This window comes from Mandrillus leucophaeus, unplaced genomic scaffold (genome assembly GCF_000951045.1).
Source record: "Mandrillus leucophaeus isolate KB7577 unplaced genomic scaffold, Mleu.le_1.0 Scaffold192, whole genome shotgun sequence".
NCBI lineage: Eukaryota > Metazoa > Chordata > Mammalia > Primates > Cercopithecidae > Mandrillus > Mandrillus leucophaeus.
In genome coordinates, this window is record NW_012101943.1 from 3,229,888 (window position 1) to 3,248,668 (window position 18,781).

The following is an 18,781-nucleotide window of genomic DNA, read 5'->3' on the forward strand; positions in this document are numbered from 1 at the left end:
TTATCATTTTTAGATGAAAATCCTAACTCTCAAGGATGGAGGAATAAATCCAGCTCATTTTGCTATTGTATTCTTTGATGATGATATTATATTCTCTCATCAAAATTCCCCTCTTTAGGGGTAGAATGGGTTAAGATTTTTCAGGCATCTCTATGAAGGTAACAGTGTCAGTATTATCCATCCATCCGTCATCTATTGTTAGTAGTTTATGTCAGTTATCTTATATCCACCTTCTTATCAGTGCCCCTCCCTCAGCTCTTCCTGTCTGATCTTCAGTAAAATAATTACAAGGTAGGCTGGGCGCGGTGGCTCACGCCTGTAATTCCAGCACTTTGGGAGGCCGAGACAGGTGGATCACGAGGTCAGGAGATCGAGACCATCCTGGCCAACATGATGAAACCCTGTCTCTACTAAAAATACAAAAATTTACTGGGCATGGTGACGGTTGCCTGTAGTCCCAGCTACTCGGGAGGCTGAGGCAGGAGAATCACTTGAACCCAGGAGGTGGAGGTTGCAGTGAGCTAAGATTATACTGCTGCACTCCAGCCTGGTGACAGAGCAAGACTCCGTCTCAAAAAATAATAGTAATAATAATTACGAGGTAAAATGTCAGCTTGTCCTGAGGGAGTATATTCTTTTAATAGAACTGTTTATAATTTTTCATACACTGAAAGCCGGATGCCATGTAAAGATTGCCTGGGTAAGAAATCCTGCTTGTCCAGATAGCAAAAGTTGGGCAGGGGTTAAGATAGACCTGTTCTTCTGTAAATTGTTTAGTAGTTGCTGCTTTTTGATCAGCTGTGGTCATTGTATTTTCCTATCCCAGGGAGAGAAACTAAAGGTAGTTTTACTTTTGAGTTAGGATTACATTTTCCTAACACACAAGTTTGGAGTTTGATTTTTAAGACATGAATCTGAGGTTAGTTTGATCTCATATGGCCTCATTTCCAAGTGTGGAAATTGGTAGTTGGTTTTATTGCAAAGGATAATTAAGGAAGCTACTTTATCATGCATGTTTAGGATTTAATGATATAATTTGTAGGTATTTCATTTTATAAACATCTTGACAAATAAATTGTCTTCATGAAGGGGAAATGAAGGCAAAGAAGTATGGAAAAAACAAATTGTTTTCAATAAGAGTCATTTTTGGCCGGGGGGAGATGGAGACTTTGCATGAAATATCTCAAACTCTAAAATCATAACTCTAATTTATAGCCCTATTCCTGTTTCAAGATGAAACTTGTAAACAGCTATTTATTAGTCATTTAATTATGTTGTGAGTGAAAAAAATCAGAGAGAAATAGTTTGTAAATTGTCTATGGCTTTATTTTTAGGATTCTGTGCAAAACTTGGAAGGTCACGTTCGAGAACATGATTCATACCAGGTTTGCGTCACAGACCTGAATACTACGTTGGATAATTTCTCCAAGGAATTTGTCAGTTTTTCTGATAAGCCTGTGAATCAAATAGCGGTTGAGGAAAAATTGCAGAAACTGCAGGTACTAAACAGTGTCCAGACATGATAGACATTTAAAAAAAAAATCAATGTTAATTACAACGTAATTAATCAGTGTCCTCTGTCAGAAATTCCACTGGTATTCCGATGACTCTTAGGTAATTAAAGCTCTGACCAGTCATAATAAATGAGGATGTCTTTCTTTAGTGGACAAATCCATTTATAATTTGAATTGACCCTCACTTGGTGGACCCTCAGAGACAGTTTTACCCACTAGACTGTAGGACCTTGAAAGGCCTGTATGTTACTCCTTTATGTAACTTCTAAATCTATCCTAGTACTTGGCTGTTAGTTGGATGAATGAATGATTGAGTAAATGCTTCTTGTGTAGCCCATTAGGATAACTACGACTGATAAATTGTACATCGTTCACCTGGACTTATTCTAGTTCAAAGTAGCTGCTGCAGTACATCAAATTCCTTTTGAGTCTAGAGTTTTAAAATTAGTCATATTTGTTTACGCATTTATTAAATATTGATTTTCTGCTATATTTAAGATAGTACACTAGATGAATTTCTCATCAACACAAAGTTTTGCTCTGAATTTTAAATATTAGCATTAGATTCATGTGGGTACATTCTAAATGATTATTCTTTTTAATACTTTTCACATAATAGGCACCTATTATTCAGTGTTTTGATTGTATGACAAAGACGTATCTTGAACAAAACATATGTATTCAAGGAATATCTATTGATTGCCTCCTATGTTGTAAGAACCGTGCTGTGAAATTTTTCTAAATTACTTGTTGCAAACATTTTAGTATCTTAAAATACCTATTTGAGAATTTGATCCAAGATGCAACATGGGTTTACATTTTGCTCAAGTTTCTTCTGTGTGATACAAGTTGTTAAGTTTTTAAATATTTCCACTGGTGAAGCAAGAGTACTCTGTGATTTACAATAGTCAATTAACTTTTGTGGCAATTGAATGGAGATATAACAATCTTTTCTCCACTCATAGGAACTAGAGAATAGACTTAGTTTACAAGATGGCACATTAAAGAAGATTTTAGCTTTAGCAAAATCCGTCAAGCAAAATACATCTTCAGTGGGGCAGAAGATTATTAAAGATGATATAAAATCACTTAAGTGTAAACAAAAAGATTTGGAAAACAGACTTGAGTCTGCTAAGCAGGAGATGGAATGTTGTCTCAATAGCATTCTCAAATCAAAACGCTCAACAGAGAAGAAAGAAAAGTTTACTCTGCCAGGCAGAGAGAAGCAGGCCACTTCTGATGTGCAGGAGTCTACTCAGGAATCAGCTGCAGTGGAAAAGTTGGAGGAAGACTGGGAAATAAACAAGGTAAGTGCTTGTGATTGCACTTTCAAGACAGTGAGTCTGAGAATGAAGAGGTATTTGGCTCTGAAAAGAGGGTCGTGAATCAAGCATTCTGATTTCATAATTAAATCCTCAATGTCCTGGCTATTTATGAAGCCTGCTTGTAAAAAGAGCTCTTAGAAAATTGTCCAGGATTTCAGTGGTGAAATATCGCTGTTCAGTCTGTTAAAATGTCAGTCATCAATTTAGATTTGTTATTCTCTCTGATAGGTAATCAGATGCCCGTTTCTTGGGTCAAGAGCCCAAAGGCAAATTAGAAAAGGCGAAAGAAAAGAAAATGTGCATTACCTATTTTCTCAGGAAAAAAATCCAAAATCCCAATTTTTGGGGGGTTGATTTCATAATGAAATCAGAGACTGTTGGAAAGGATAGTTTCTTATCTTTTTCTTCTTGTGTTAACCCTCTGTTGTTAGATCACTTAGTGTGAGGATAGCAACATTTAGGCTCCTAGTTTTCCCTGGGGAGAAGAAAGAAGAATGTTTTCTTGTTTTCACTGTAAACAATCACATGGATACATTTCTTGTGGCTCCTAAAGTGCTTTTTCATAGGTTACAGATTGAAATGGGAATCGCACAAAGAGAGATCCAGTAAACTATATTTGAGAGGATCTCCCTGGCACGCAGCTTCTCACAGTCAGGGTCCAGTGGGACAATAGTGAAGGTTAGAACATTCAGGTATGAGTTCCCGTCAGGTTTTTAGGGAGTACGTAATCAACATGAATAAAGAGAACATGCACTTTTGTTGTCTCCCTAGAACAGAAATACATGGAAGATTAAAGGAACAAGGCAGGATTTTCTAAAAATATGTAAAACAATGTGAAATGCCTATGGAGCGTCTCTCTGTGAGGAAAGTTTTTTAAACAAATCCCACAGTGTTAGATATTGCTAAGGAAATGTGTCAGGCCGGGCATGGTGGCTCACATCTGTAATCCTAGCACTTTGAGAGGCCTTGGAGGATCCCTTGAGACCAGGCTGGGCAACATAGCAAGACCCCTGTCTACCAAAAAATAATAATATTAATAACCGGGCATGATAGTGCACGTCTGTTAGCCCAGCTCCTTGGGAGGCTTAGATGGGGGATCACTTGAGCCTAGGAATTTGAGGTTACAGAGAGCTGTGATTGTGCCACTGTACTCCACCCTCGGCGACAGAGTGAGACCCTATCTCTAATCTTTTTTTTTTTTTTGAGACGGACTTTCACTCTTTTTGCCCCGACTGAAGTGCAATGGCGTGATCTTGGCTTACCGCAACCTCCGCCTCCCGGGTTCAAGCGATTCTCCCGCCTCAGCCTCCCGAGTAGCTGGGATTATAGGCATGCTCTACTACGCCTGGCTAATTTTGTATTTTTAATAAAAGACGGGGTTTCTCTAAGTCTTTTAAAAAGGAAATATGTCTTAGAGGATTAAGAGATCAGTGAGTGATGTTCTTGATGTTGTATGTGTGAAAGAAACTTTTAAAACAGTATTTAAATAGCAGTAGGTAGGCAAGAGTTAGTGGCTCACACCAGTAATCTCGGCATTTTGGTGGGCTGAAGTGGGAATATCACTTGAGCCCAGGAGTTTGAGATCAGTCTGGGCAACATAGGGAGATCCCATCTCTACAAAAAATTTAAAAATTAGCTGGGCATGGTGGCTTGCACCTGTGTTCCCAATTATTTGAGAGGCTGAGGTGGGAGGATTGCATGAGCCCCAAAGGTTGAGGTTGCAGTGAGCCATGATTGTGTCACTGTACTTCAGCCTGGGCAACAGAGCAACACCCTGACTCTAAATAAATAAAATGATAAAGTCAAAAAGGAAGGAAAAATACCTGAGTGCTTTCTATGAGATAGGTTGTACAAGAGGGCACAGTCCTAACACATGAGCTTGCTAAAGGGAGTTACTTGCCTAACAACTTTTAAACTAACTTCCCAGATCCATTTTGACTGTGAACCCTCAAAACTCAATAGAAAATCATAATCTAAAAATAAGAATTGTTTTTGGCTGGGTGCAGTGGCTCACAGCCGTAATCTCAGCAGTTGGGGAGGCCGAGGTGGATAGATTGCTTGAGCCCAGGAGTTCAAGACCAGCCTGGGCAACATGGTAAAAGCCAGTCTCTACAAAGAAAAATACAAAAGTTAGCCAGAGGTGGGTGGCACATGCCTATAGTCCCAGCTACTTGGGAGGTTGAGGTGGGAGAATTGCTTGAGCCCAGGAGGTTGAGACTGTAGTGAGCCGAGATTGTGCCACTGCACTCAAGCCTGGGTGACAGAGCAAGACCCTGTCTCAAAAAAAAAAAAAAAGCTTTTACTTAATCTTGGATGATAAGAGTTGTTGATAGTTTATGATACAAATTTAAGAGTTATTGATAGTTTATGATACTTCATTTAAATGTTTTTTTCAAGGCAAATGGAGGAATTGAAGTCCTCAAATAATTTTCATAAGTCTGGATACAGATAACTAGTTTTTATTCTCTAGTAACCTTTTGTTTCTTTATTCTTTTGTAACATGGCTATTTTTCTGTATCTGCGTGACTTAGTTTCTCTGAGTACTGGCTGTATTTACTTGTATGTAATATTAGAGTATGTAACATTATATAACATTAGTCTATTAAGGTCAAGAGCAGTTTTAAGGTTGAACAGCAACTAGCAAAAGAGATCAGATTTATGCTTAGATGAATAAAGTACATGTATAATGTGACAAATGACATAACTGTGTTAAGGACTTAAGCTGGATTCTCAATATGATGAATACATAGGACACATAAAGGCACAGTTTACTGAATTATAAATTTGATATAAAATCATTGTGATAGTGAAAATAAGCACTTTAGTCATTAAAAACATTACTTGAGACCTGTTTTGTGCTAGTCATTCTGCTGGAACATGAGGATATAGTTGTCACAGCTTAAAATCTAACACTAGTTAAATAGCTAATTAGTACTCACTTCACATGCCTTTTTGAAATCCAGAGAGGCTTTTATCAGATTATTTTGAATAGACTCCAGAAGAATTTTTAGCAAGTTTTTATTTCTTTTATTGTTTCTTTAATAAATGTCATTAATCTTAGAGTTTTGTTGAAAATGTGATGGCAATTTCCAAAAATTGCCATCATAGCATGTATATATTTGAATCCATTGCCAAGAATTTCATTTCAGATGAAATGCAGGTGATTTTGTAGATCTGGACCTTTGGTTGACCTTTTCTTTAATACTGGAAATGTTCAGGCAGACCTAGAAACAAAAGAAGTTGCAAAATTCAGTATGACAGGTATTTGTGCTTATGATTCAATACCATACTGCATATTTTTATAGATGCGTATTTCTGAATTTTTACATATGAGTAGGCAGAAGTACCTTCCGTCTCCTCTTTCCTATGTAGATTAAGTGAAGCAACAGATTAAGATATGGTAAAAAGTGAAGACTGTCACATCTCTTAGGATTTTATGTTCCCATAAAGGGAAATGATAAAGAGGAAAAACAGGGAGACTCATACATTTCTATATTATTTTTTTCTAAAAAATCATAATGCAACATTACAGCTTATCTGGTATCGAATGATCTTTCTTGCCCCATCCTTCCAAAATAGCAACCTACATGACATAATTGCTTTTTAAAAACTGAAAACCTTTTGTCTGTAATTACTTCTTTGATTTCCTTATCATTGGCATAATTGTTAGCATTTCTGAGTTGATTTTGTTCTTTTCAGAAGTTTCTGAACATTTCTAATTTGATGTTTAAGAAGGCATTTGTAGATAAATCTTGGAAGGTAGATGATCACACATGCAGGCAAAATGTGCAAAGCTCTACCTGTGGGTGAGTGAGCTGGAACAAAGCCTGGAGTCAGAACTTGAATGAGAAGGAAACTGCTTACTGGAGGGTTTTCAATCCTGGGGTGAATTATGTCTATTTCTGATGTTGTTTATCCTGTTAACTCGGTAGAAAAAAAAGTTGTAACAGGGCACATAGTTGGGCCATGTGTCAACTACAGTGTCCTACTTTGCCCTTTCTGGCCAGTATGTAAATCTTGCATCTTACTGCAGAGGTATTTTCACAATCCAAAATTTATTTCTTAATGGGATGAACAACTTACATTGTGCATGTTTGTTTGTTTGTTTCCATGTATAATAAACAACATGCATTTGAGAACATGCTCCAAAGTTGTAAAATCTCAGGCTAAAAAGACCTTAGAAATTGTCTAACCTAACCCTTGTATTTCAGGTGAGGGAATTGAAGTCCAGCAGAGCTAAGACTAGAACCTAGGCATCCTTTATTTATTTTTTATGAATTTTAGAAACAGGGTCTGGCTCTGTCACCCAGGCTGGAGTGTAGTGATAGTGCAGTCATAGCTCACTGCAGCCTTGAGTTCCTAACCCTAAGCCATCCTCCTGCCTTAGCTTCCTGAGTAGCTAGGACTCCAGGCATGTACCACAATGCCCAGCTAATTTTTGTATTTTTTTTTTGTAGAGACCCAGTCTTACGATGTTGCCCAGAGTGGTCTTGAAGGCATCCTATCTATCTTCAGTCTGATGCTCAGAACTTTACTATTTCATTTTACAAAATGTGTTATATGAGTGGAAAATTCAGATCCAAAAAAGTTTGAGGAATGTAGGGTTAAACAAATTCAAATAGGTTTCTTTACTGTGTGACCTTTTAAAGCCTTTAATAAGCTAATGTGCTGACTGACCTCAGGGGACTCTTTATTGAGTTCTCATGGATACCTTGTCCCATTTGAATACAAATCCCGGCATTTGTTTCAAACTTTCTTTTTCCTCTTTTTCTTCTTTAACTTAAAAAAAAAAATCAACTCCCCTATTCTAAGAATGTTTTCAACTTTCTCCACTGTTTCAGCCCAGCCAAACCCTGTTCTATCATTCTTTTTTGTTTTTTGTTTGTTTGTTTGTTTGTTTGGAGAAAGGCTCTCCCTCTGTCGCCCAGGCTGGAGTGCAGTGGCGCCATCTTGGCTCACTGCAACCTCTGCCTCCTGGACTCAAACGATCCTCCCCACCTGCCTCCTAAGTCGCTGGGATCACAGGTGTGTACCACCACACCAGCTAATTTTGTATTTTTGGTAGAGACGGGGTTTCGCCATGTTGCCCAGGCAGGTCTCAAACTCCTGGGCTAAGGCAATCCTCCCTTCCACCTTGGCCTCCCAAAGCGCTGGGATTACGGGCATGAACCACCACCCCTGGCCACCCTGTTTGTATCATTCTTGACAGATGTCTGGTCAACAACTGCTACATTGACAGACCCTCAGTTTCTTTCCATTTTACTCTATAACCCACACATTTAAAAAAAATTTTTTTAATTTTTTTTCCCAGTCACCTGCAAGCCAAAGACAAATATACTATTTAAATTGGAAATGGATGACTGAGTAAAATTCTTATTCTGGTTTAAATTTTCTGGTTTCAATTCTTCTGTACATCTGCTCAGTTTAAATTCATTGAATGAGGCAGTGAATAGCATCCCCACATAGACATGGTCTCTGTTCTCATAGAGCTTCTAATCTAGATGGGGGATACACATTAATCAACTAATTATCCCAGTGAAAATCTAATTACGGGAACCGAAGGAAGGAACCTAGTTCCATGATAGTCTTTTACCAAGAAATCTGACCTACACTGCGGTGTCAGAGAGAGCTCCCAGGAAGCAGCATTGGAAGAGAGACTGGAAGTGTCAGTTGGAGTTAACAGAGCTCAGGGCTGGGTGTGGAGAGCATTTTTGACAGAAATACTGTTCCTCTTTTGGTGGGGGAGAGCGTGAGGAATTTCGGAAGCTGACTAGGAGCACCGTGGCTACAACATAGAGGCAGATGGCAGAGGAGAGTGACAGAGATGAGGCCCGAGAGATAGGTGTGGCTGGCTGTGCCTTACGGGTCACATTAACATTTTAGATGTTATACTAAGAGAAACTGGCAGCCTCTGAGACTGTGTTGATCTGGCTTTTGGTTTTGTCTCTAATGGTGATGTATGCTTATGCAAAGAGTTGTTTTTCACTGCTTTATATTGTAAAGCTGTAGAAAAGAAAGAAATACATCCTTTAGAGCTGTTATGACACTCTGCCCCATTGTTGCCAGGTTACAAGTATTGGATTTAGGTTTCTGCCTGTCACAAACTTACCACAGCCATGGGCTGTACCCCCTGAATGGGAAAAGGGATAGTGAAGCTGTCACTGACTTGCCCCTTGTGACTGTGCTAACATGTTAGCCAAGCTGGAGACCATGCTCAGTCATTTAGAGCTCAGTGTTTTCAATGCTGAAGTGGAATGTTTACTTTGTGAGTCAGGGGATATAAAGATGAAAATGTCTTGGTCTTGCCCTTAGGAGGAGTTGATGATATTCTTCTCACCTCCTATTCCTTTCCAAACAGACCCAAATGAAAGGAAAGATACGTGTTTAAAAAAAGCAACATTTGGAAAAAAAGAGTAAACATTGTTGGCCATGTAACCCAGCCATGCTTTGATAGAATGGTCATTTTCCAGTTTAAATTTATTATTAACTTTCAACATTCTATTTATGCTCAGAAGCTCAATATGTATGCTTTAGTACACTGTTTAAAATTATACTTTGTCTTGGAGTTTATGCTAACCATAATTTCTTTTTTAAATAGAGAAATTTCAGGAGCAGGGAGAAGGGAAAGAATTAGGTGTCCAGGGGCTTAGAATTTATAAGGGCTCCATGAGAGGCTGTGCATTGGTAGATACTCCAGAATAGACACGGGCCCTTGAAAAGCTTGTACCTCTGGGGAAAAGTAAACCAGGAAAAATCTCAAGTCGGAGAAAGGACTAGGAAGCTTCTTTTTCCAGTTACATATAGAAATAAGAGGTCTTGCATGAGAAACCTCAATCAACCCTACATCTTAAGCAGGTTTTGAGTCTGAGTTTATACTAATTTGCATTGTGGAGCAGGTCTAGCCAAGAAATTAACATGACAGTCAGTCTCTAATCTGTGTGTCTGTCTACCTACCTACCTACCAGTCAGGCCAAAGAGATTCCCACAAGTACGTTAAAAGAAGAAAGTCTGATAACAAATAATTAGTAAGAATGAATGAATAAATAAATAAATAACACAAAGGAACACTCTACCACAAGGAGGAGTACTCATCACATCAAATGAGAGAATACCGTAAGAGAGATAATGCAGCAATCTGAAAGATATTTTACCATAATGTGTTTAAAATGATTAGTGATTAAAAAAAGAAGAAATTGAAATCAAAGGGAAAGAATACCGTACTTTGAGGAATCATAAGGGACTTCCACCAAACAACCAAAAAAGTCATTAAATGCAGGTTGTTCTGGACAAATTAAGCAGCAAATTTGACAGAGTCTGAAGAGACTTAGAATATATGACTGAGAAAATTATCACAAAATCCATCATCTATAAAGAGATGTACCCCCTACTGTAGAGGTGAGGTTTAAAAAAAGTGTGTGTATGTGTGTATATACACATGTGTATATATGTTTGTGTATGTATATACATATATATGTATATATGTGTGTATATATGTATATGTATGTATATACATATATGTGTGTATATGTATATACATATGTATGTCATATATATATGACAGAAAATAGGAAGGAATTTTAAGAGAGCCAGAGGCTATACTGCAATGATTGAACACATTTCTGACAAGAGCTTTAGGAGGAGAGAATAGAGAGATTGGAGGAAAGGCAAAACTTAGAATTTTCCAAAATTGAGCAAAAATATAAATCTTGTTTCAAGAAGAACAGAGAGCCTTGAACAGACTAAATAAAAATAAACTCTTATCTAAAAGCATTGTAGTTAAAATAGTAAAACACCAGGGCCAAAAAGAAGAATCTTAAAGGCAACTAGAGAAAAAAGATGACCTCTAATAAAACAAGTATGTCAATAATAAATTTCTCAATATGGAAAGTCAGAAGGCACAAATGAGATCTTCAAGGAGCTGTCAACCTAGGAGAAAGTAACTGTCAACCTGGCTGAATTATCATTCTAGAATGAGGCAAAATACATTTTGAGACAAAGACTGAAAGTTTACCTATGTCAAACTTCAAACAAAATATATTAAAGAAAAGCTTAAATGTGAAGAGAAAAAATGTAAATCTTTACAAGAGAATATGAAAGAACATGTTTGTGATCTTGGGGCGTAGAAAACTTTGTTAAACAGGCCCTAAAACCACAAGCTTCAATAGGAAAAGAGAGATAAATTTTCACTAGATTAAAACAGCAAGCTCTTGGCTGGGCGCGGTGGCTCACACCTGTAATCCCAGCACTTTGGGAGGCCGAGGCGGGCGGATCACGAGGTCAAGAGTTCGAGACCAGCCTGACCAATATAGTGAAACCCCGTCTCTACTAAAAATACAAAAGTTAACTGGACGTAGTGGCGCATGCCTGTAGTCCCAGCTGCTTGGGAGGCTGGGGCAGGAGAATCGCTTGAACCCAGGAGGCAGAGGTTGCAGTGAGCCGAGATGGCACCACTGCATTCCAGCCTGGGTGACAGGGCGAGACTCTGTCTCAAAAAAAAAAAAAAAAGTTAAAAAAAAAAAACCGGCAAGCTCTTGTTCAACACAAGACATCATACACAAAGTTTAAAGACAATCTACTGAAAGATAATGACAATGCATGTAACTATTAGAAGATTAACATCCAGAATACAAAAAAAGCCAAAAATCACTAAGAACACAAAAAAAATGGACAATGGATATGCAAAAGCAATCACAGAAGTTAGGACTCGTATGTCCAATGAACATATGAAGAGTAGCTCAGGCCAGGCGCTCTGACTCATGCCTGTAATCCCAGCACTTTGGGAGGCTGAGGCAGGAAGATTGCTTGAGCCCAGGAATTCAAGACCAGGCTGAGCAGCATGGAAGACCCCAACTCTAGAAAATATTTTTAAAAATTAGCTGGATGTGGTGATGTGTGCCTGTAGTCCCAACAACTTGGGAGGCTGAAACAGGAGGATCACTTGAACCTAGGAGATTGAGGCTGCATTGAGCCATGTTCACACCACTGCACTCCAGCTTGGGTGACAGAGCAAGACCCTGTCTTAAAAAAAAAAAAGAAAAGAAAATATGAACTCTATCACTATGCTGGTAGGAATATAAACAGTAAGTCAGTGTGGAGAATAAATCAATAACTCTCTATTGAGAATCAAAGGGAGCACATTACTACCAGTATTTTTAACTCTACTCTACATAGATATCCTACAGAACTCCACACATGCACAAGAAGAATCATACAAGGGTATATATCACAGCACTATCTATTATATGAAAAGGTGGAAACAATATTGTTGTCCACAGTAGTCTAACAGATGAAAAATTCATTTTCATTCATTCAGTATAATGAACTAGATTTATAATCTGTTAACATGGATAAACCTCCAAACATACTGCTGAGTGGAAAAAAACAAGTTATGACATGATACATCCATGATTCTATTTCAGTAAGAATTAAAAACACATAAAGCAATGTTATATGAATACTAACATGTGTAGTGAAAGTATACAAATGGTTGTATAGACTTTGGTGGCTGGTTCTGGAGAGGAAGAGATGAAAAGGGGTAGAGATTGGGCTTTAAATTTTTTTTTTTAATAAGAAAATTACATCAGTTTAAATCTGTGTGGTCAGTAATATGTGTCTGTTGATGATACGGTTTGGCTGTGTCCCCACCCAAATCTCATCCTGAATTGTAACTCCCACAATTCCCATGTGTCATGGGAGGAACCCGGTAGGAGGTAATTGAATTATGGGGGGCAGGTCTTTCCTGCGCTGTTTCATGATAGTGAATGAGTCTCATGAGATCTGATGGTTTTAAAAAATGGGAGTTTGCCTGCATAGCCTCTCTCTTTTTGCGTGCCACCATCCACATAAGATGTGACTAATGTTCCTCCTTGCCTTCCACCATGACTGTGAGGCTTCCCCAGCCATGTGGAGCTGTGAGTCCATTAAACCTCTTTCTTTTTTAAATTGCCCAGTCTTGGGTGTGTCTTTATCAGTACCCTGAAAACAAACTAATACCATAAATTGGTACCAGTAATGTGGGGCATTGCTGAAAAGATACCTGAAAATTTGGAAGTGATTTAGGAACTGGGTAACAGGTAGAGGTTGGAACAGTTTGGAGGGCTCAGAAGAAGACAGGAAAATGTGGGAAAGTTTGGAACTTCCTAGAAACTTGTTGAATGACTTTGACCAAAAGCCTGATAGTGAAATGGAAATAAGGTCCAGGCTGAGGTAGTCTCAGATGGAGATGAGGAACTTGTTGGGAACTGGAGCAAAGGTGACTCATTATGTTTCAGCAAAGGGATTGGTGGCATTTTGTCCCTGCCCTAGAGATTTGTGGAACTTTGAACTTGAGAGAGATGATTTAGGGTATCTAGTGGAAGAAATTGCTAAGCAACAAAACATTCAAGAGGTGACTTGGGTGCTGTTAAAGGCATTCAGTTTTATAAAGGAAGCAGAGCATAAAAGTTAGGAAATTTTGCAGTCTGACAATATGATAGAAAACAAAAACCCATTTTCTGAGGAGAAATTCAAGCAGGCTGAAGAAATTTGCATAAGTAACAAGCTGAATACTGATCCCCAAGACAACAGGAAAATGTCTCCAGGGCATGTCAGAGGTCTTCACAGCAGCCCCTCCCATCACAGGCCCAGAGGCCTATGGAAAAAAAAAATGATTTTGTGGGCTGGGCCCAGAGTCCTTTTGCTGTATACAGTCTAGGGACCATGTGCCCTGCATCTCAGGTGCTCCAGCCTTGACTAAAAGGAGCCAAGGAACAGCTCGGGCTGTGGCTTCAGAGTGTGCAAGCCCCAAGCCTTGGCGTTGAGCTTGTGGGTACACAGAAGTCAAGAATTGAGGTTTGCGAACCTCTGCCTAGATTTCTGAAGATGTATGGAAACACCTGGATGCCAAGACAGAAGTTTGCTGCAGGGGCGGGGCCCTCACAGAGAACCTCTGCTAGGGTAGTGCAGAAGGGAAATGTGGGATCGGAGCCCCCACACAGTGTCCCTACTGGGGCACCACCTAGTGGAGTGGTCTCACTGTTACCTAGCCTAGTGCAGTGACGCAATCATGGCTCACTGTAGCCTCAGCCTCTTGGGCTCAAGTGATCCTCCCACCTCAGCCTCCTGAGTAGCTGGGACTACAGACACATGCCACCACACTGAGCAAATGCCACTGTCCTCCGGACCCCAGGATGGTAGACCCACTGACAGCTTGCACTATTTGCCTGGAAAAGCTGCAGACACTCAATGCCAGCTTATGAAAGCAGCCGGGAAGGAGGCTGTACCCTGCAAAGCCACCGGTGCAGAGCTGCCCAAGACCATGGGAGCCCATCCCTTGCATCAGCATAACCTGGATATGAGACCTAGAGTCAAAGGAGATCATTTTGGTGTTTTAAAATTTGACTGCCCTGCTTAATTTCAGACTTGCATGGGCCCCGTAACTCCTTTGTTTTGGCCAATTCATCCCATTTGGAACAGCTGTATTTAACAAATACCTGTACCCACATTATATCTAAGAAGTAACTAGCTTGCTTTTGATTTTACAGGCTCATAGGCAAAGGGACTTGCTTTGTCTCAGATGACACTTTCAACTGTGGACTTTTGGGTTAATGTTGAAATGAGTTAAGATTTTGGGGGACTGTTGGGAAGGCGTGATTGGTTTTGAAATGTGAGGACATGAGATTTGGAGGGGCCAGCGGCAGTATGATGTGGTTTGGCTGTGTCCCCCACCCAAATCTCATCTTGAGTTGTAAGCCCCACAATTCCCACGTGCCGTGGGAGGAACCTGGTGGGAGGTGATTGAATTATGGGGGTGGATCTTTCCTGCGCCGTTCTCGTGATAGTGAATGAGTCTCATGAGATCTGATCGTTTTAAAAAACGGGAGTTTGCCCACACAACCTCTCTCTTTTTGCCTGCTGCCATTCATGTAAGATGTGACTTACTCCTTGCCTTCCGCCATGATTGTGAGGCTTCCCCAGCCACATGGAACTATAAGTCCAATGAAACCTCTTTCTTTTTTAAATTGCCCAGTCTCAGGTATGTCTTTACCAGCAGTGTGCAAATGGACTGATACAGTTATATTTTATTAAGGTTCATATGAAATATTTTACTTATTAAAATAAAACGTTTCAAATGAACGTGCAAAGTAAAATTAAAATGGAGGAAAGGGTGGTGAGCAAAGGACGCCTGGTAATGAAAGAATCGTTCCAGGAGCCTATCAGGACCTGGAGTCTGTGTTCTAACCTCTCTGTCACAAGCAAAGGACCTTTTACATTGGAAATATTAGTTCAAGGGATTCTGTTGGCTTTTCTGCCAAGTTAGAAACATGGCTTTGGGAGTTGGTAAACAATTGAACTTTTGGGGGTAATTTCAGGTTTTTGAGCATCCTTTTTCTGACTACTAAAGGCAGTTGTTAGAAATGTTACTTTTCTGTTGTGTAACCATAGTCCTCAGGTACTGGATCATCAGATAAGAGAGACTAAGGGTTCTGCAATCTTAGTAGATGAAGAATAACAGATAAAGTGTTCCTCAGGTCCAGTATCTAGGCTTTTAGTGCAGGTTCTCTGGGGCCCAGGATGTATTTCTAGGGGTCCTCTAGGAAATAGCAACCATCAGATAGAAAGGAAACAACTATCTAGCTCATAGGACTGGCTCATAGGCAGAAAGCACCTACTGGCCAGTGAAACCTGAGATGTGGCACCTCTCTTCTCATAGACTTCCTGGATCTTTCCCCTGTGAGATGCTGCTGCCCTAGCTGTAGATTTTCACCACAGTGTCCCTCAATACCTTGTTGGAACCTGAGGAAATTTACAAAATTATTTCAGTAATTTGCAGCCTTTTAGAAGAAGTGACTTATGCTAAATGCCAATTAAGTACTTCAAAACCAGTAGCCCTGGACAATGGAATTCTCTTTCCAGTTAAAACTGGTGAAGCTCCTGACAATATTTGTTTTATTTAAATGAACTTTTAATTTTAGAATAGTTTTACAGTTACAGAGAAGTTGCAGAGATAATACAAAAAGTTCCTTTACACCCCTGCACCCAGTTTCCCCTATTGTTAACATCTTACAATATATCTAGAGAGTATTTTTAAGACATCAATTTCTACCTTATTTGGGGATGTGGACATGTTTTATTCACAAATTTGATACCTCAAAGATTCTATGGACATGAAAGTATATAGCACAATTAAATGATTTTTCATATATAAAGTAACCTGAAAATAAAAACGAGTGCCTTAGCAAAATTATGGACATCTTTTAAAATTACTGCCATGGTGCTTTGTACATCTCAGGGCTCCACAAATATTTATTGAAAGAATAAGCAAGTGAATGCAGATGCATTGTCTCTCTGTGTCCTATTGAGAACCTCAAGTTCTTAAAGCTTTCAGAAAAGGTCAAATTACCTCATATATAACTTGTTCTGCCTTACCTAGGTTTGAATTATTACTACTGATTGGCTTAAGACATAATTTATCCTTTCTTTTTTTTGAAATCAAAATGATTTTGAGACAGGGTCTCACTGTCACCCAGTCTGGAGTGCAGTGGCGCAATCATGGCTCACTGTAGACTCAGCCTGCTGGGCACAAGTGATCCTCCCACCTCAGCCTCCTGAGTAGCGGGACTGCAGATGCGTGCCACCACGCTGAGCTAATTTTTGTATTTTTTTGTATAGATGGGGTTTCACTGTGTTGCCCATGGTGAACTCCTTGACTGGGATCAAGCAATCCGCCTACCTCGGCCTCCCAAAGTGCTGGAATTATAGGCATGAGCCACTGTGGCTGGCCAATTTATTCTTAATGATACAGAATTTTTCTCGGCCCCTTCACCAGACTCGTAAAAAGGGCGCCCCGTCTACTTGGTCCACTGTGCTCAACCCCTTGCAGGAGGGAGCGTGTGAGCAAGCGAGCATAGGATCTGGCCAGCTGCTCTGGGTGCCAAGACAGGAACAAGCTCTGTGTGGGGCCTGTGGCCAGACCAGGCATGTCACCTTGAGGGGAACGCAGTGGCTCCTGGTGAGGTGCCCGTGATCCTGAAGCCCTAGAAAGGGGTATTATGGCGCTCCTTTAGTTCTGCTGTCTGCAGATGGTGGTATGTCAGTAGCTCAGCTGGCCCCTTGCCTCGTCGTGTGGGGCAGCCGCCCTCCACCTGCAAAGGCAAAGGGCCGGTGTGACAGCCTTTCTGGGTACCCATGCTTGGTGGGTCCCAAGCTCTTGTCCAGCATCCAAGAAGAATGAGGTCACGTGGATGATTGAAAGATGGTGAAGGCCAAGAATTTTATTGAGCGATGAAAATGGCTCTCAGTGGAGAGGAGAGCTGAATGGGGGATGGGAAGGGCAGGTTGTCTTCCCTGAAGTCAGGTTGTCTCTCCCCTGAAGTCAGGCCATCTCCTCCTCTACCAACTGATTCTGGTGTCTTTATAGGCCCAGGATAGGGAGTGTGTGCTGATTGGTTTGTAATTATGCGAAAAAGGTTAAAGCAAAGACTCCACTCAAAGGAAAGCATAACAGTGTAGAAAACCCATTAGGAAAGGGTAGGTATATGTAAAATAAGGGAAGGGTGGGGATCAATCAGAGGAAAGTGTGCCAAACAGGAGGACAAGTTTTCGGTTCGTCTTAGGAATTAACTTGTAGCTTGACTTTCAGGCTTTAAACCTTTGGCATGGAGGCGGGGTTTCACCGGGGACTTGCCCCTATCTGTCTAGGCATTTGACTGCCTCCTGTCACTATAATTAATATCACGAATCCTTGGTGTTACCTCCATCTAGCCACTTATTTTAAACTACCAGTAGGTAACAACAAATGCCTATTATTTGCCCTGCTCACTGTATCCTGGTGAACACTGAAGCATACACTTTTGGGTTTTTTTTTAATATATTTTTTCTGTCTTTAAGACTATAGATTTTGCTTCAATATACAATTGAGCAATGCTATATCCTATACTACTTTATCACAAAAGGTTTCATCTTGGGGTAATACCAACATAGGCATTATTATATGGAAAAATCACATTTCATAGTGCCCAAATATACTTTTAAAGTCTATAAATCCAAGTAAACAGAAGAAACTGGAATGTTTTCATAGAGAAAAATAAACAGTATTTATTTGGAAAGTAGACTATTCAGCAATTAATCTTTTTATGTATTTCAGGATTCAGCTGTGGAAATGATTATGTCAAAACAACTTTCTCTCAATGCTCAAGAAAGCATGAAAAACACTGAAGATGAGCAGAAAGTCAATGAGCTGCAAAATCAACCTTTAGAATTAGATATTATGTTAAGAAATGAACAATTAGAAGAGATAGAGGTATGGAAACATAAAAACACTGACAACATGATTGCATCATTTATCCAGTGCAATACAATATATTTTAATTGCCAAAAACTTGCTTGTACAGAGTGAAAAGTCTTATTTAACCTTTGCCTGATGATCAATTTGGTAACTATATAATTATGTACTAAGTAAGTTGTATAAATCTTTCCATTTAGAAAGTAGAAGAGTTTAATGAACATTAGTCTTCTTTCTGTTTCACAAAGTTCCTAAAAACTTAGTGACAAAATTTAGAGATTTTGATTTGCCATCATTCCTTTTCTTACAAGTATATATTCTTCTGATTTTGACAAATGTATTTTTCCTAACAATCAGTGCGATGAGGTTCCTCCACCTTTGTTTTTACATCTGTGTTTACATAGTTACGTTTATGTATTTATGTGCTTCCAGCTGTGTAATCTAAAAATCCAATACATGGCCATATTTTAAAAAGTGAAACTGCAGCCAGACATGGTGGCTCATGTCTGTTACCCCAGCACTTTGGGAGGCTGAGGCGGTAGGATTGCCTGAGTCTAGGAGTTGGAGACCAGCCTGGGCAACATTGTGAGACCCCATCTCTATCAAAAAAATACAAAAATTATTTAGGCAAGATGGTGTGTGCCTGTAGTTTCAGCTACTCAGGAGGCTGAGACAGGAGG

At 39.6% G+C, this 18,781-nt stretch overlaps 1 protein-coding gene across 1 annotated transcript in view; it reads left to right on the forward strand.

The window, feature by feature from the left end:
* Positions 1–18,781, forward strand: part of SYNE2 (spectrin repeat containing, nuclear envelope 2) — a 405,169-nt gene that overhangs the window by 208,092 nt on the left and 178,296 nt on the right. The window contains exons 44-46 of the mRNA XM_011978327.1: positions 1,335–1,499; positions 2,480–2,821; positions 17,964–18,119. Coding sequence (XP_011833717.1) covers positions 1,335–1,499; positions 2,480–2,821; positions 17,964–18,119 — 663 coding nt within the window. The remainder of the gene's footprint in view (positions 1–1,334; positions 1,500–2,479; positions 2,822–17,963; positions 18,120–18,781) is intronic.